Source organism: Mytilus californianus, unplaced genomic scaffold (assembly GCF_021869535.1).
Source record: "Mytilus californianus isolate M0D057914Y unplaced genomic scaffold, xbMytCali1.0.p SCAF_3, whole genome shotgun sequence".
Lineage (NCBI taxonomy): Eukaryota > Metazoa > Mollusca > Bivalvia > Mytilida > Mytilidae > Mytilus > Mytilus californianus.
In genome coordinates this window covers 4121203-4138020 of record NW_026262679.1, presented here as the reverse complement: position 1 = coordinate 4138020, position 16818 = coordinate 4121203, and the positions used below count along the sequence as shown (strand labels likewise).

The 16818-nt window shown below is 33.1% G+C and overlaps 1 protein-coding gene across 1 annotated transcript in view; it reads right to left on the bottom strand.

The window, feature by feature from the left end:
• Window positions 1-9587: 9587 nt before the first annotated feature.
• The window catches only part of LOC127732903 (junction-mediating and -regulatory protein-like), a 28608-nt gene continuing 21377 nt past the window's right edge, over window positions 9588-16818 (bottom strand). Inside the window, exons 9-10 of the mRNA XM_052242111.1 lie at window positions 15398-15947; window positions 9588-11637 (exon numbers count right to left, since the gene is read on the bottom strand). Coding sequence (XP_052098071.1) covers window positions 11411-11637; window positions 15398-15947 — 777 coding nt within the window. The 3' untranslated portion in view covers window positions 9588-11410. The remainder of the gene's footprint in view (window positions 11638-15397; window positions 15948-16818) is intronic.

The following is a 16818-nucleotide window of genomic DNA, read 5'->3' as shown; positions in this document are numbered from 1 at the left end:
TACTAAACTGATTTTAATACCATTGTCAAAGCTCAATTCACTATATCAAGAGACCCAACATGCTTCCCTTATTGATACAAATTCTTATATACTAATAACCTTTCACTTAAACCAAGAACTAGAATGCTTTTCCAGTTGATTAGTTTATAGAGGTGAAATCAAACTGCAATTTGGTAAAACATTTAAGCATTTGGTACTGTGAAAGGACAAATCCTTTCAATATGCACTGTAAATATAGAATTATTGGTTTCTTCATAGTGGTCAGTGTATAGATTGCCTATAAATGTATTGATAATCTGGTATAGATATAGCAGTTTAGAGTGTTAGGTGGATAGATATACATGGTATTTCAACATTTAAAGACTAGACTAAGCTTACACAAGTGTTTCAGTCTTTTCTAAAGTATAAAAATAGGCTAATATGCATAAAATTGTTTTATAGAGCAATAGGAGGAAATCTTGTCATATGGGGAGAAAATTCAATTATAAATTTTCCTTTTTATACGACCGCAAAAAATGTTGTATATTGGTATGACGTCTTCGTTGTTGTCAGAAGACGCATTGGTTTTCGCACAATAACTTAAGTTTAAGTGAATGGATCTCTATGAAACTTTACCATAAGGTTCAATACCACAAAAGGAAGGTTGGGATTGATTTTGGGGGTTATGGTACCAACAGTTAAGGAATTAGGGGCCAAAAATAAGCATTTTTGTAATTTCCAGACAATAACTTGTGTGTTAGTGTATTGATCTCTCTGACATTGTACCACAAGGTTGCATATTAGAAAGGGATTGCTGGGATTGATTTTGGGGGTAATTACCTCAAAATTTTAGGAATTAGGGGCGAAAAACAAGCATTTTTCTAGTTTCATGACAATAACTTTTGTGTAAGTGTATGGATCGTTCTGAAATTGTACTACAAGGTTCAGTATCACAAATGGAAAGATGGAATTGAGTTTGGGTGTAATTGCCCAAAATGTTTAGGAATATGGGGCCAAAAATAAGCATTTTTCTAGTTTCCAGACAATAGCTTGTGTTCAAGTGTATGGATCTCTTTGAAATTGTCCTGCAAGGTACCATACCACAAAGGGAAGGCTGGGATTGAGTTTGGGGGTGATGAATCATAAGGGAGTTCATAAAATTTGGGGGGGGGGGGATTTTTTTTTTCCTTTTTTTTTTCTTTAAAATTTTGCATTTTAAGTTGGTTATTTTTTGTTTATATATAAATGCAAATAATAATGATATGGTTTGATTTCATCAAAAATTGAAATATTGGGGTTCTTTGATATGCTGAATCTAACCGTGTATTTAGATTCTTAATTTTTGGTCCAGTTTAAAATTGGTCTACATTAAGGTCCAAAGGGTCCAAAATAAAACTTAGGTTGATTTTAACAAAACTTGAATTCTTGGGGTTCTTTGATATGCTGAATCTAACTGTGTATGTATTTAGATTTTGGATATTGGACCATATAAATAGGTAAATTAAAAATTTTTAAGTTCTTAGACCACATTCATTCTGTGTCAGAAACCTATGCTGTGTCAAATATTTAATCACAATCCAAATTCAGAGCTGTATCAAGCTTGAATGTTGTGTCCATACTTGCCTCAACTGTTCAGGGTTCGACCTCTGCGGTTGTATCAAGCTCTGCCCAGCGGATCATTTTATTTTCAAGGTATTAATATACCTTTAAATCTTAAATTTTGCTGGAAAAGTAGAAGGTACTGTAGACCAGATCTGCCATTAGAATAAACAAGAAAGTGTATAACTTATTGAGGCTTAATTATAATGACAAATGTTTATTTGTAATTGGGTGTGGATTCAATGCTATTTTGAGGGTTCATGATTTGGCTCTTTCAGCATTTGCTCCACCAAATGGACTTACCAAGTTGAGATAACTATCCACTTACACTAACAGATAAGTTATTTTGAGGCAATGAGTCTTAAGAAATATGAAATATATATAGATGACATTCCACACACTATTCCCTCGTAGATGGTTTCAGATTGGATTTATATATTAGTACAATTGGTGATTTTGTACAAGTTTATTATGACTGGTGCTTTTCTAAAATAATTGATGAGCTTGATGGTTTTTCAATCTTGAAAAAAATCTGCAGCTGTCATACAAGAATAGTTAAAAACCACTCATTTCTCCCAGCATTATAATACAATAAGAAAATAAGGAGATGTGGTATGATTGCCAATGAGACAACGATCTACCAAGGTTCAAATGAAGTGGATGTAAGCAATTCTTGGCAACTGTATGGCCTTCAACAATGAGAAAAACCCATAGCCTTTAATCTGTTATAAAAGGCCCCGACAAGAAAAATATGAAACAATTCAATTGAGAAAACTAACAGCCTAATTTAAGACAAATATGAACGACATGAACCGCTGAACTACAGGTTCCTGACTTAAGACAGGCACATAAAGAATGTTTGTGAGTGCTCAACCCTCCCACTAACCTGGGACAGTGGTGTTACAGCACAACACAAGAACAAACAATGAAAATCAGTAGAAAAGGGCTCAACTCATCAGATCGTTTCAAAGCAGAAAACATCTAACAAAAACACAGACCGGACGTGGCAGAGTATATATAAATCCCTAACATAACCACAAAAGACACAAATTACAGATCCGAAAGTCTGGATTCTCAAAATGGATAATTTTCCACAAAATGGTGCCTCTTAACTTCGAAAAGTTATCTGTAATTCTGCAATAACTCTGTTAACTAGAAGGAAACACAAACTTGATCTGCAAGTCCTTGTGCACTAATGCACCTAAAATCAGGCACAGATCTCAGACAGCTATTATAAAGAAGTCTGGCCAAGTAAAATCTTAAAAATTTTCTTGGTACAAGGTAAATAATTCACCTTTTTCCCCAAAAACTTAGATCTCCCATTAAAAAAATGTATGTATTGTATCCAACAAAAGATACTCCAAGAAAATATATGCAATCTTTGTATAAATGGAAAAACAGAATAAGAAATGCGTATTTTTTTTACTCAAAACATCACCTAAACAAAGATTTGAGTCTCAAATTCCTTCACTTCCAAGAAAAACAGATTTCCACATAAAATATTGGACAAATCACTTTCTTCTAGAAACTCATTTCTAACATGATGGCTACTGGATTCTTTTTTTTTCAGTGGTACCAATTTTCGTGGATGAGGAAAAATTGTATTTTGTGGCCATATTTTGTGGGTACCAATTTTTGTGGATATTTGATTTTATGGTGTTGCTTAAGTTTGCATGTAAGCCTATATATTATTTGTACTTCATTGAACGTTTATATTCATGGTTCACTTATACCCAAGAAATCCATGAAAATTGATACCACAAGAATAATGAATTCACAGTACTCAAGTTATTTCATCTACAAGTAAATGTGACAGATTATCGACTATCTCAGTAATTAACCAATGATTATTATCATAGGCGGATCCAGGCGGGGCCCTGCGGGGCCCGGGCCCCCCTTTCGTGGGAAAAATTTGGTTATTATATAGGGAATCACTGAAGCATGACTGGAGCGGGCCCCCCCCTTATGAAAAGTTCTGGATCCGCCACTGATTATGATTTAAAAGCACTAAGTGTTTATTATTCTGTCAAACAACCATTCTATGATCTTTACCTATAACCTATAATAGGGCTCATGCTCTTGTACTATTTGTCAAAAACTTAGTATGACCATTCTTTTTTTTCATTACAAGTGTTGCAGACAAAATTATATTAAAACTTGTTTACACTATGTAAGTGATACAAGTTTGCCATACTTTGTGGGTACTTAACAATCATTGAAAATTAACTGGTAACCATAATTGCATATGTCTATTTTTGTCAACTTGGGTTGTTGTCTCATTGATGTTTCAATTGTTAATAACCGAATGGAATCTCCCTCTAAGGTATGATAAAATAAAATGCTCCGCTGGGGCGCAGCTTGATTCGACCGCAGAGGTCGAACCCTGAACAGTTGGGGCAAGTATGGACACAACATTCAAGCTTGATACAGCACTGAATTTGGATTGTAATTAAATATTTGACACAGCATAGGTTTCTCACACAGAATGAAAGTGGTCTAAGAACTTAAAAATTTTTAATTTACCTATTCAAACCCATATCATTATTATTTGCTTTTATATATAAATCAGAAATAACCCATTTAAAATGGAAAATTTTAAGAAAAAAAAGGAAAAAAAAATCCCCCCCCCCCCCCCAATTTTTTGAACCCCCTTATGATTCATCACCCCCAAACTCAATCCCAGCTTTCCCTTTGTGGTATGGTACCTTGCAGTACAATTTCAGAGAGATCCATACACTTGAACACAAGTTATTGTCTGGAAACTAGAAAAATGCTTGTTTTTTGGCCCTTTTTGGCCCCAAATTCCTAAACGTTAAGGGCAATTAACCCCAAACTCAAACCCAGCTTTCCCTTTGTGATATGGAACCTTGCAGTACAATTTCATAAAGATCCATACACTTACACACAAGTTATTGTCCTGAAACTAGAAAAATGCTTGTTTTTTTGTTCTTTTAAGGCCCCTAATTACTAATTTTTTGAAGGAATTACCCCCAAAATCAATCCCAGCCTTCCCTTTGTGGTATGGAACCTTGTAGTACAATTTCATAAAGATCCATACACTTACACACAAGTTATTGTCATGAAACTAGAAAATTGCTTGTTTTTGGCCCCTTTTGGCCCCTAATTCCTAAAATTTGGAGGCAATTACCCCCAAAATCAATCCCAGCATTCCCTTTGTGATATGGAACCTTGTGGTACAATGTCAGAGAGATCCATACACTTACACACAAGTTATGTCTGGAAGTTACAAAAATGCTTATTTTTGGCCCCTAATTCCTTACCTGTGGATACCATAACCCCCAAAATCAATCCCCACCTTCCTTTTGTGGTATTGAACCTTATGGTAAAATATCATTGAGATCCATTCACTAAAACTAAAGTTAGAGTGCGAAAACTAACGTGTCTTCGGACGACGACGCCAACGTCTTACCAATATACGACCACAAAAATTTGTTTGCGGTCGTATAAAAATATGTAATTGCACATTCGTTTCAACATTCATACACTAGAAAGAAGGTACAAATTAAAACAAGAGTGCACATGCTGAAATGTCTCGCGTGATTGATTTTATGTTGATAGTCCTAAAGACTTAGTTTTACTGCAAGTTTCACATTAACTTAACACTATCAATGATCCATGAAAAATGGTCAAGATCAGATTAACCAAGACAGACAGACATGTACACCTTACATACATTCCACACACCAAATATAGTTGACCTATTGCTTACAATATCTAAGAAGAGGACTTAAGTGCTGAAACTTAACATTGACCAATGGACCATCAAAATAAGGTCAAGGACAGATGATACCTGCCTACCAGACAGACATATACAACTTACAACCATTCCATACACCAAATATAGTTGGCCTATTGCTTATAGTATAAAACAATCCAGATCAAAACACAAAAAACTTAACATTGACCAATGAACCATGAAAATGAGGTCAAGGTAAAATAAAACCTACCAGACTGACATGTACACCATAAAATCATTCCATACACTAGTTATAGTGGATCTATTGCTAATAGTACACGCAAAACAGACCAACACACAAAAACTTAACATTGACCAATGAACCGTGATAATGAGGTCAAGGTCTGGTAAAACCAAACCTGCCAGACTGACATATACCCCTTACAACCATTCCATACACCAAATATAGTTGACCTACTGCTAACAGTATCAGAGAACTGGATCTAATCACGTAACACTGATCCATGACATGAGGCCGAGGTCAGTTGAAACCTGTCTGATGGATATTAAGACCTTGCAAGGAACCCATATACCAAATATAGTTATCCTATTACTCATAATGAGTGAGAAATTCACATGACAAAAAAAAACAACTTTTTTTCAAGCAGTCGCTGAATCATTAAAATGAGGTCAATGACAATGGACATGTGACAGACGGAAACTTCGTAACATAAGGCATCTGTATACAAGGTGCGTAGCCTCCAGGTCTTTTACCCACTGAAATATAAAGTTAATATAAACCGCTGCTGCAGGATTGTTATCCATATGTCTTGAATTCTGAAACTCGTCGTATGTGAGACAAAAAATCTAACTTACTAGGGCTTTCAACAAATATGTTGCTGTTTTATAGTTGTAAAAATGTTGTTATTGTTTTGTCTACAGTTATGTTATCAATCGTTTGTCTTCAACTTTGACATCGCTGTTTAGTCTTCAACAATAAAATCACTTTTTTTTGTCTGGATTAATGTATTGTATTGAACAATGATATCATAATTTTTGTATTGAATAATGAGGTCACCTTTCTGTTTTGATAATTTATTGATCTGTTTGGTCTTGAATAAATGAGATCAATGTTTTGTCCTGAAAACAATGAAATCCCTGTTTTGTCTTGGAACAATAAGATGACTGTTTTGTTGTCTTGAAAAACAAAATGAGATGACTGTTTTGTGTTGAAAAATAATGTCATTGTTGTCTTTAACAATGGGATGATTGTTTTGTCTTGAACAAAAGGTCACTGTTTTTCTTGAAAAAATAGATCACTGTTTTGTCTTAATCAATGAGGTCGCTGGTTTGTCTTGAACAATGGGATTACTGTTATGTCTTGAACAATGAGATCAATGTTTTATCTTGAACATGATATTAATGTTTTGTCTAGGATCAATGAGTTCACAGTTGTTTCTCAAACAATGAGATCCCTGTTTTGTCATGGATCGAAGAGATGACTGTTTGTCTTGATCAATGAAATAACTGTTTTGTCTTGAACAATGATATCACTATTTGCCTTGAAAAATGAGATGGCTGTTGTGTCTTGATCAAATGAGATCCCTGTTTTGTCTTGATCAATGCTATGACTGTCTTGTCTTGATCAATGATATCCCTGTTTTTATCTTGGATCAATAAGATCCCTGTTTTGTCCTGGATCAATGAGATGACCATTTCGTCCTGGATCAATAAGATGACTGCTTTTGTCTTTGATCAATGTGATAACTGGTATGTCTTGGATCAATGAGATGACTTTTTTGTCTTGAACAATGGGATTACTGTTTTATCTGGATCAATGATATCCCTTTTTTGTCCTGGATCAATGACATGACTGTTTTGTCCTGGGTCAATGAGATGCATGTTTTGTCTTGAACAATGCTATCAGTGTTTTGCCTTGAACAATGAGATGACTGTTTTGCTTTGACCAATGAATGAGATGACTGTTTTGTCCTAATCAATGCGATGACTGTCTTGTCTTGGTCACTGTTTTTGTTGATCAATGAGATCACAATTTTGTCTTGAACACGAAAGTCCTTGTATGTCTGGAACATTGGGGTCACTGTTTTATCTTGATAAGTGAGTGTTCTGTCTGGAACAATGAGGTTACTTTTATCTTTTGAACAATAAGATTACTGTTTTGTCTTAACATTGAGGTGACAGTTTTGTTTAAAAAATGAGGTCAAAGTTTGTCTGGATTAATGAGATCACTATTATGTCTTGATCAATGAGATCACTAGAGTGTCTTGATGAAAGAGCTTACTGTTATGTCTTGATCGATGAGATCACTAGATTGTCTTGATCAATGAGGTTACTGTTTCGTCTTGATTAATGAGTTCAGTAGACTATCTTGATCAGTGAAATCACTAATTTGTCTTGATCAATGAGCTTAATGTTTTTTACTTGATCAATGAGGTTACTGTTTTGTCTTGATTAATGAGACCATTAGATTGTCTTGATCAATGAGATCATTAGACTATCTTGGTCAATAAGATCACTAGATTACCTTGGTCAACGAAGTTACTGTTTTGTCTTGATTAATGAGATCATTAGATTGTCTTGATCAATAAGATCACTAGATTGTCTTGATCAATGAGTTTACTGTTTTGTCTTGATCAATAGATTGCAATGATTTACCAATGATGTCACTGTTTTGTCTTGATTATTGATATCACTAGAATGTCTTGATCACTGATTTCACTGTTTTGTCTTGATTAGTGATATCACTAGATTGTCTTGATCAATGATTTCACTGTTTTTGTCTTGATAATAAGGTTACTGTTTTGTCTTGATTAGTGAGATCACTAGATTGTCTTGATCAATGATGTCACTGTTTGTCTTTAACTATGAGGGAATTGTCTCTCTCAAAGAGTTTACTGTAAATTCAGAAATTATTGCGATGTTTTTATTATTGCGAAAAATGCGACAGGGTTATAATCGCAATAATTTAAACTCGCATTTTGAATTTTTTTTATATGAATTAAACAGGATTTTTCTCAATATGGCAAAAATTAAAATCGCATTTTAGTCTAAAATGACAAAATCGCAATAATAAATGCATGCAATAATTTCTGAATTTACATACAGTACTCTTTTGTTATTATCAATAAGTTTGCTAATTTGTCTTGAACAATGTAATCACTGTTTTGCCTTTGAACTATGATGATGATATAAGGACTAGTTAACTAGGGTAACTGCATGGAAAACAATGAAGGTATTTATGGTTTAGAATAGTGCAGTTACTGTTTCAGAAGATACCAAGGGGACATTTAAAACTCATAAGTGGAAGAGAAACTGACAACATTATGGCAAAATACGAAAAAAGTCCAACAAATCCACAAAACAGTATATGGGAAACTAAAGACTGACCAACATAAACCCTAACATGTCCTGGGGTGATCTCAAGTGCTCTAGAAGGGTAAGCAGATTCTGCTCCACATGTGGCACCCGGCATGTTGATCATGGTAATTAAAAATTCTGTGATACTTCTCATTAGGTGATGTCACAATCAATAGCTACCCTGTCAGCAGCAACCCTCTGTCAAGATATAATCATGATGGGAAATGCAAGCTCAACAATTAATATAGTGTCAACTGGGAGATATATACTCCATATACAGGCGCTGCTGGAATGTTGCTACATTGAAATGGAAAGTTTTGTTCTCAACTGACCCTCATTGTCATGATTTTGAAAATGTTTTCATATTATTGCAAGAGGAAAAGACTTATATTGTGTATACTCTAACAGACTTTGGATTTTTTCAGTATCCATATCGATCACCGGATCCTACTTATTTTTTCCTCTTAACTCTGAATTATGCATATTTTGTGTCAATTTATATTCACGTAATAATAAGGAATTATTTAAATCTGGAATAATTTTGAATTCTGGAAAATTGATAAGATATATATGATGAAAACTAACCCAATTTAGGAGGGTTAGCTATTGATGCATGCATGCATGGCTAAGGGGGGTTAGTTAGTTCATACTGAAATATCAGTGAATTTAAGATTAACCTTCCTCTTTAGTTAGGTTAGTTTTCATCATACATTTCTTATCAATTTTCCAGAATTCAAAATTATTCCAGATTCAAATAATTCTTTGTTTAATGTAAATAAATACTCAAATATAATATTGTTATAATAGTATCCAAGAGAAGACTTCACATGTACAATGTACTTGTGTCGGATCTATTTTGTTGTTTTCAACACAATATATTTAAACTTAATAGACATGATGTACCTGTGATACTTTGGAACATATGATGAAATCATTTCAACAATCATAACTGTCTTTATTCTCAATATCACAGAAATTTCAATAAATAATTAATTTCTTGATTACAAACATTCAAGGTTATATCTAACCAGTAAAATCACAAAACACGTGTAATAAGTGTTCACACATTTGGGAAACATGATTCAATAATAAGATAGATGTAATGTTAAAACACAACACTCTTTGTTTTTTGTCAATGATAAACAAAACTGCACTGGTCAATGGAGTGATATTTATTTTAAAAGTGGTTGTCAATTTCTTTAACCACTTTTCTAAACAAAGAGTCTTAGTGGAATATTTATCATTTGTACTTGTTTTTATTGATATCAAAACATCATTCCCACAATTTTCACACATATTTGAATGTAAAAATAAAATGGATGATGTTGTTTAGTACAGGATAAGGTGTGTTGATGGATTTGTTTGGCACATCAAATAAAACAAATTTTGCATCTAAGTGATTTTAAAATAGATATGTATTATCAAATTCTTCATTAAATATTCACTGAGATTAAAGGGGAGAGGTGAAGAAACAACTGTTTAGTTTAGATATATATATCAAGGGATGAGAAACATGAGGTATTGTTACGTTTCACTTTCACCTTTACTTCATTCTATCAAAAAATATGTAGTGAATGCAAGAATTTCTTAAAACAGAGGTATTGTTAAGTTTCACATTAACTTAATATCATCTAAATACGAACTTAAATTGAAATTAGAAGTTAAAAGTAAATATTTCTGTGAAAATTAAGGCAATTAACAATGTTCTTTTTACAACCTACTATTTATTCATCATTAGCATAAAATAAATGCACGTCAAAGCTTTAGTTCAATAAAAGTTCAAGCAAGTCTGAAATAGCCCTAACAATTTTTTGTATGATATGTATCCCTTTAAAATATGAACAAGTTTGCAATGACCAGGCATACTGGACCATTATTATTTTATTGGTGTATGAACTTTCAGTCTCATTTATTATACGTATACAGTGGAATCCACTTAACCACCTAATATTGACATTATTTATCTATCTCCTGCCCAGAACCATTTCCTATTCACCTTTTGTAAAAAAAAAGTCCTGTTATTTGCATGACTTAGAAGTGGCCTTTCGATTTATTGTACAGAATAAAATGTGCACCTAGCTAGATAGTTAAGCTTGGGTGATTTGTGTTCATTTTAAACATTAGCATAAATTAGTAAATGACTCAAGACTTAAACTTTAAACTTTTAAATTGTGTGATTTAATAGAAATTGAATTTAATCCCAATTCTTGCAAGTACAAACACAAGTACAGTATTATTACATAGAATGTGTATTTTTTTTATTGGAATTCAATAATCTACATGTGAATCACAATTCTCCTTCTATGATAAGGGATTTACTTTAAATCTGATCTGGTACGACTCTGAACCTTGAGCTGTATAGACTCCCCATTTTTCTTTTGTTTACGAAATGTACAGAATCATAACTTATTATAATGATTTTAATACTTGCTAGATTTCAATAAAAGTTTAAACAAATAAATATGCAATATTCTATAGTAAACATATAAGTATATATAGAGAGAGGTGATGCAAAGTGAAATTCATAAACCTGTCTCTGTTAATATTTCAACCAATGGCATTATTCCTCCATTGAATGACTTTTTTTTTAATTGTTAAATTAAGTACCATATATAAAATAGTCCAGTTACACAAAAATACCAAAGATTTGAGAGAGCAGAGTATTTTCCTGACACCAAGGCATGACTTTTTCCAATTTTCAGCAAAAGTCATCTATTGTAAAAGCCAACAAATAAAAAAAAATATGTACACACACAGCTAATCAAATTCTCCATCATCACTGCTGTCTGATTCAGGAGAACTTTCTCTTGTAAACTTGTTAATATGATTGAGTCTATCATGTAGAAGTTTCAAATGTGAATCACTGGGAGTAGTAAATTTTATAGTGTCAGCTGATTCAGAGTCTGTGTCTTCTTTATGTTTTACTGGTCTCAGTTTTATACCATTTCTCACCATTTTTAATATATTTTCCATTGGATCCACAGCTGAAAGATGAAATGTAAAGTTATATTATTCCATATAAAGTTTCAATCAATAAAATTTTGAAATTTAATAACATTAACTGTACTAATTTTACTGCACCATACGCCCATTTCAACCATTAATTAGTTTTCAGTGATGCTGTAGGTTTGAACTATATACAAATGTTGAAGAGATATTCTAGGGATCTTAAATAAAAGACATTATCAAAGAAAACCTAAGACTTGAAAGAGAACAGAAGATTCATTTCTTCCCATCAGTACCCATTTTTATAAAACTGATGAAAAATTGTATTTTCAATTGATATTCAATTCATCTTGTGGTTGTGAATAGTTCTAATCTTTGATGGAATCTTGTGTAAAATAAATGGAGGACACAGATGATGCCCTGCTTGCATATAACGTTATAAAGGGACATAACTAGATAACCCAAATTCCAACTTGATCTGAGTTTTAAGGTAAAAAGCATTGTGTATAAGTTTCATAACATTTGGTTGAGGCACACTAAAGTTAAAGAACGGAAACCAATTTTGGAATTTACGTATATATGTACATACGAACAAGGGTTACACTTAATGCCTCCTTTGCCTGGTGGTGGGGCATAAAAAGTCACCAAAACTGACAAAATTGTAGAAAATGTTTTCAGAAGCTCATCTACATTTGCTATGTTAACTGTTGAAAAATCTGTTATTCACAACCATCCTTCATTTGTTCTTATCAAAACAAGTACATGTACACCGGTATTAAGTCAAACAGGAGGCTTGTTTGCTCCCCTGTTAATTTGCATAAAACAAGTATAATGATACAAATTTATTTTTATTAAATGGAAACTGTGATATTCAAATTGGCCGAAATCTTGACCAGATTTTTTTTTCTTTCGAAAATGCACTCAACTTTTGCAAGTGGCTTCTCCCATGTGAAAGTTTTGTATAATATTGATAAATGTTTTACGTTCAGCTAAGTTTATGAATTACAAAATAATGATTGTAGCCAAGTAAGGTTCCAATTGGTCAATTATTTTCAAAGGAGAAATTTGTTTGGAAAGTTAACAGAAGATTTCAGATGCCTAGTGATGTGCATTTTTGAGCATGTGAGCTAAAAAAGGGGGAAAAAATACAAAAACAGATCAATACCATAGTTGCATGGTTTTGTTTTGAAGAGTAGCCTTCTGAAATATATATATATATATATATCGGAAAATAATCAAGTGTAAGAATTGTAATACATGTAGGTGTAACCAATCAAAATCCACAAATTTGACAGTTTCCTCGATACAAGGAATGATGAATTGAGACTTGAAAGTCTATGAAAGCATACATGAGTTTAAATATTTTGATATGAAAAATTTGTCTACTTAGAAAATTAAATACACATGATTATTCAATAAATAATATTCTATGTGACTGTCATACAAGTGAAAGGTTTAGCTAGCTATAAAACCAGGTTTAATCCACCATTTTCTACATGAGGAAATGCCTGTACCAAGTCAGGAATGTGACAGTTGTTTTCCTTTAATTAGAGCTTTTGATTTTGCCATTTGATAAAGGACTTTCCGTTTTGAATTTTCCTTAGAGTTCGGTATTTTTGCTATTTTACTTTTTACATAAAAATTCATTAAAACTGAAGTTTAATTTTCATACATTTGTTAATAAATTGCTTCGCTGAGCGCAGCTGGATACGACCGCAGATGTCCAACCCTGAAAAGTTTGGGCCAAAATGGACACAATATTCACGCTTGATACAGGTCTGAATTTGGATTGTAATTAAATTTTTGACACATAATAGGTTTCTGACACAGAAGAACTGTAGTCAAAGAACTTCAAATTGGTTATATGATTTGAATTTATATTCAATTTTTTGCTTTTGTGCAATACACTATGCAAATTGACCCCCCCCCCCCAAAAAAAAAACATTTTACCCCGTTTTTTTTGCGTTTGTGCAATACACTATGCTGTTTAATATTAACCCCCAAAAAAAAATATTTGAAGAAATTTTCTTTTAATTTCTGAAATCTGAAATGAGAAAAATTGTCCCCCTCCAATTTTTTTCACCTCCCCCCTTTCCCTTATTCAAAAAAGATAATTCTTTCCCTCAAGTTATGGTCAGTATCTCAGACAATCATCATTTCTTAATACATAATTTACAAGCAGTGTAAGGGAGGTAATCAAACATTGTTATTTAAATTGATTTGGATAACCTCCCTTACAACAAAACAAAACTTTACGACAAAAGAGATGATTTCAGCTTCCCAATTGTGAACTTTCCATTTCTATGTAGCAACATTCCAGCAGCGACTGCATACGGAGTATTTATCTCCCAATTGATACGATATTCCCGGGCTTGTGTTTCCTATCATGATTTCCTTGATAGAGGATTGCTGCTCACAAGGAAGCTATTAAGCCAAGAGTTCCAAATGGTGAAGTTGAAATCATCCCTTCGTAAATTTTACTGACGCCATCACGAGTTGGTTGACCGTAATGGAATAACCGTTTCACAGATGATATCGGATATGTTCCTTATGTGGTAACTACTATACCCTTCCCTTTTCACGAATGTGACTTACCGAATTAAGACTATTTACCGGATTTGTAATAACATAAGCAACAGGACGGGTGCCACATGTGGAGAAGGATCTGCTTACCCTTCCGGAGCACCTGAGATCACCCCCAGTTTTTGGTGGGGTTCGTGTTGCTTAGTCTTTAGTTTTCTATGTTGTGTCATCTGTACTATTATTTGTCTGTTTGTCTTTTTATTTTTGGCCATGGTGATGTCAGTTTGTTTTCGATCTATGAGTTTGACTGTCCCTCTGGTATCTTTCGTCCCTCTTTTACACTGCTTTTTAATTGTCTCAATTGTCCTTTAACCAGAAAAACCCTTGTTTTTCCCCTTTTTTTGCCCCTAATTCCTAAATGGTTTGAGCCATAACCCCTCAAAGTCAATCCTAACCATCCCTTTGTAGTATGGAAACTTGTGGTATAATTTCAGAGAGATTCATACACTTTAACACAAGTTATTGTCTGGAAACTACAAAAATGCTTATTTGGGCCCCTTTTTTGGCCCCTAATTCCTAAACAGTTGGAACCATAAATCAATCCCAACCTTCCTTTAGTGGTTATAAACCTTGTGTTAAAATTTTATTGATTTCTTTTTACTTATACTAAAGTTATTATCCGGAAACCATCTGTCTTCAGACGACAACATGATACCAATAAACGACCAAAATTTTTTTAATTTTTGCGGTCGTATAAAAATGTGCATGTGATTCAGTTAAAACTAACTTAAGACAAAAGACGAAGTGTCCTAGCATTGTTTAGATATAAGCATTTGTGATATTATCCTTGAATTACTTAGAGACATATGAAAAATTGCTTAGTTTTTGGTAATTAAAAGGACATTAATCTTGAACAAATAATCCCAAAATGGTTGAAATTAAAATGGAGAATACATTTATTTAGTGCAACATTGTCTATAAATTTCATTTGATTAAATGAAATCACACTTTAGTTATTATTAAAAAGTACACATAAAAATACTTATTTTTGACATTTCAAGTTCAATATCTGTGGAACCACTAATGTGAATATCACCACAATCCAAAAGGAGTCTTACTCCTTACAACTCACCAAGATATTAATAAATTACAATTGCAAACCAATGTGATAAATAGTTGAATACTGAGAAATCTTTCACCAAAAATTACAGTGTGACATATAGGGGAAATATTAATATATCAATATAAACATTCCATGCAGTTACATAAACATACCTTGTGGCTTTTCCTGAACTTCAACAGGCTTTAAAAGTGACTTTTTAGATAGCAGTGTTTTCAAGTCGGGCATTCCATTATGTGATGCTTCTGGTTGTCTCCCTTCCTTAGAACTCTTCTTTGTTACTGATCCTGCAGATGACAAAGGTGATGGCACCATTGGAGGTGGAGGAGGAGGAGGAGGAGGAGGAGGAGGTGGTGGTGGTGGTGGAGGAGGAGGTGCACCAGGAGGAGGAGGAGGGGGCGGTACAGAAGTAGTAGGTGGTGGTGGTACAGCAGTAGCTGATGTGGGAGGAGAAGCACTTTTTTCACTAGAAGATGAGGATCCGTTCCTCTTCTTCTCTAATGAATATCTGGGTTTTGGAGCTGGCTTATCACTTTTTGTTGTCTTGGATTTGACAGGTATTTTAATTGTCTTTTGAGTGTTTGTTAGAGGTTTCTGTATTTTTACTGGTGTCTCTGTCTTTTCTGCATTTTCTGTTGACGAAGATTTCCTTTGACTTGGTGGTTGGTATCTTGGAGGTTTAATGGTTTCAGGTGTTGGAAATTTCTGAAAAAAATATTTTATTTACAATTTCATTGTTAGTTTTCCTATGTTTCTCTTACCTGTGACATATAAGAAATATAATGTTATATTTTGTTGGCAATACTGATTTTCATAAAACACCATTGCTGACCTTCTATGGGGATTTAAAATAGAAATCTAACAAACATCTTGACATTTACAATAATAACAACTACCAAAATGTATGTTTACATCAGCCACAAATCTAGTGAAGGACTAAACAAAAATATTGACAATGCATATATATATTATAAGTAATTATTCCTCCTAGAATACTGAGTTAAAACTACATTCAAACGATTCTACTTTCTGGTTTTAGTAGGCTATGATATCAATAAACTGCTTTACTGTAAATTCTGAAATTTTTGCAATATTTTTATTATTGTGAAAATTGTGAGGAGAATGAAAATTCACATTTTCAATTTGATAGCAGCATTTATGATCATTTATTGCAACTGCAATAATTTATCTTTAATTTTTGTCTATTAATTAACGATCACTATAATAACTGCATGCAAATAAACTGCTTCGCTGAGCGCAGCAGGATACGCCCGCAGAGGTCCAACCCTGAACAGTTGGGGCAAAAATGGACACAATATTCAAGCTAGATACAGGTCTGAATTTGGATTGTATTAAATATTTGACATATTATAGGTTTCTGAATAAATGTAGTCAAAGAACTTGAAATTGGTTATATGAATTGAATTTATATTCAATTAAAGATTTTTTGCTGTTGTGGAATACACTGTGCTGTTGCGCAATACTTAGTAAATCTGTTGTCAGACTATAAACAATTAAAGTTCAATTAATTCTCAATGTCATATTAGAAATTTATGAAAATGTAAAGGGGAAAATC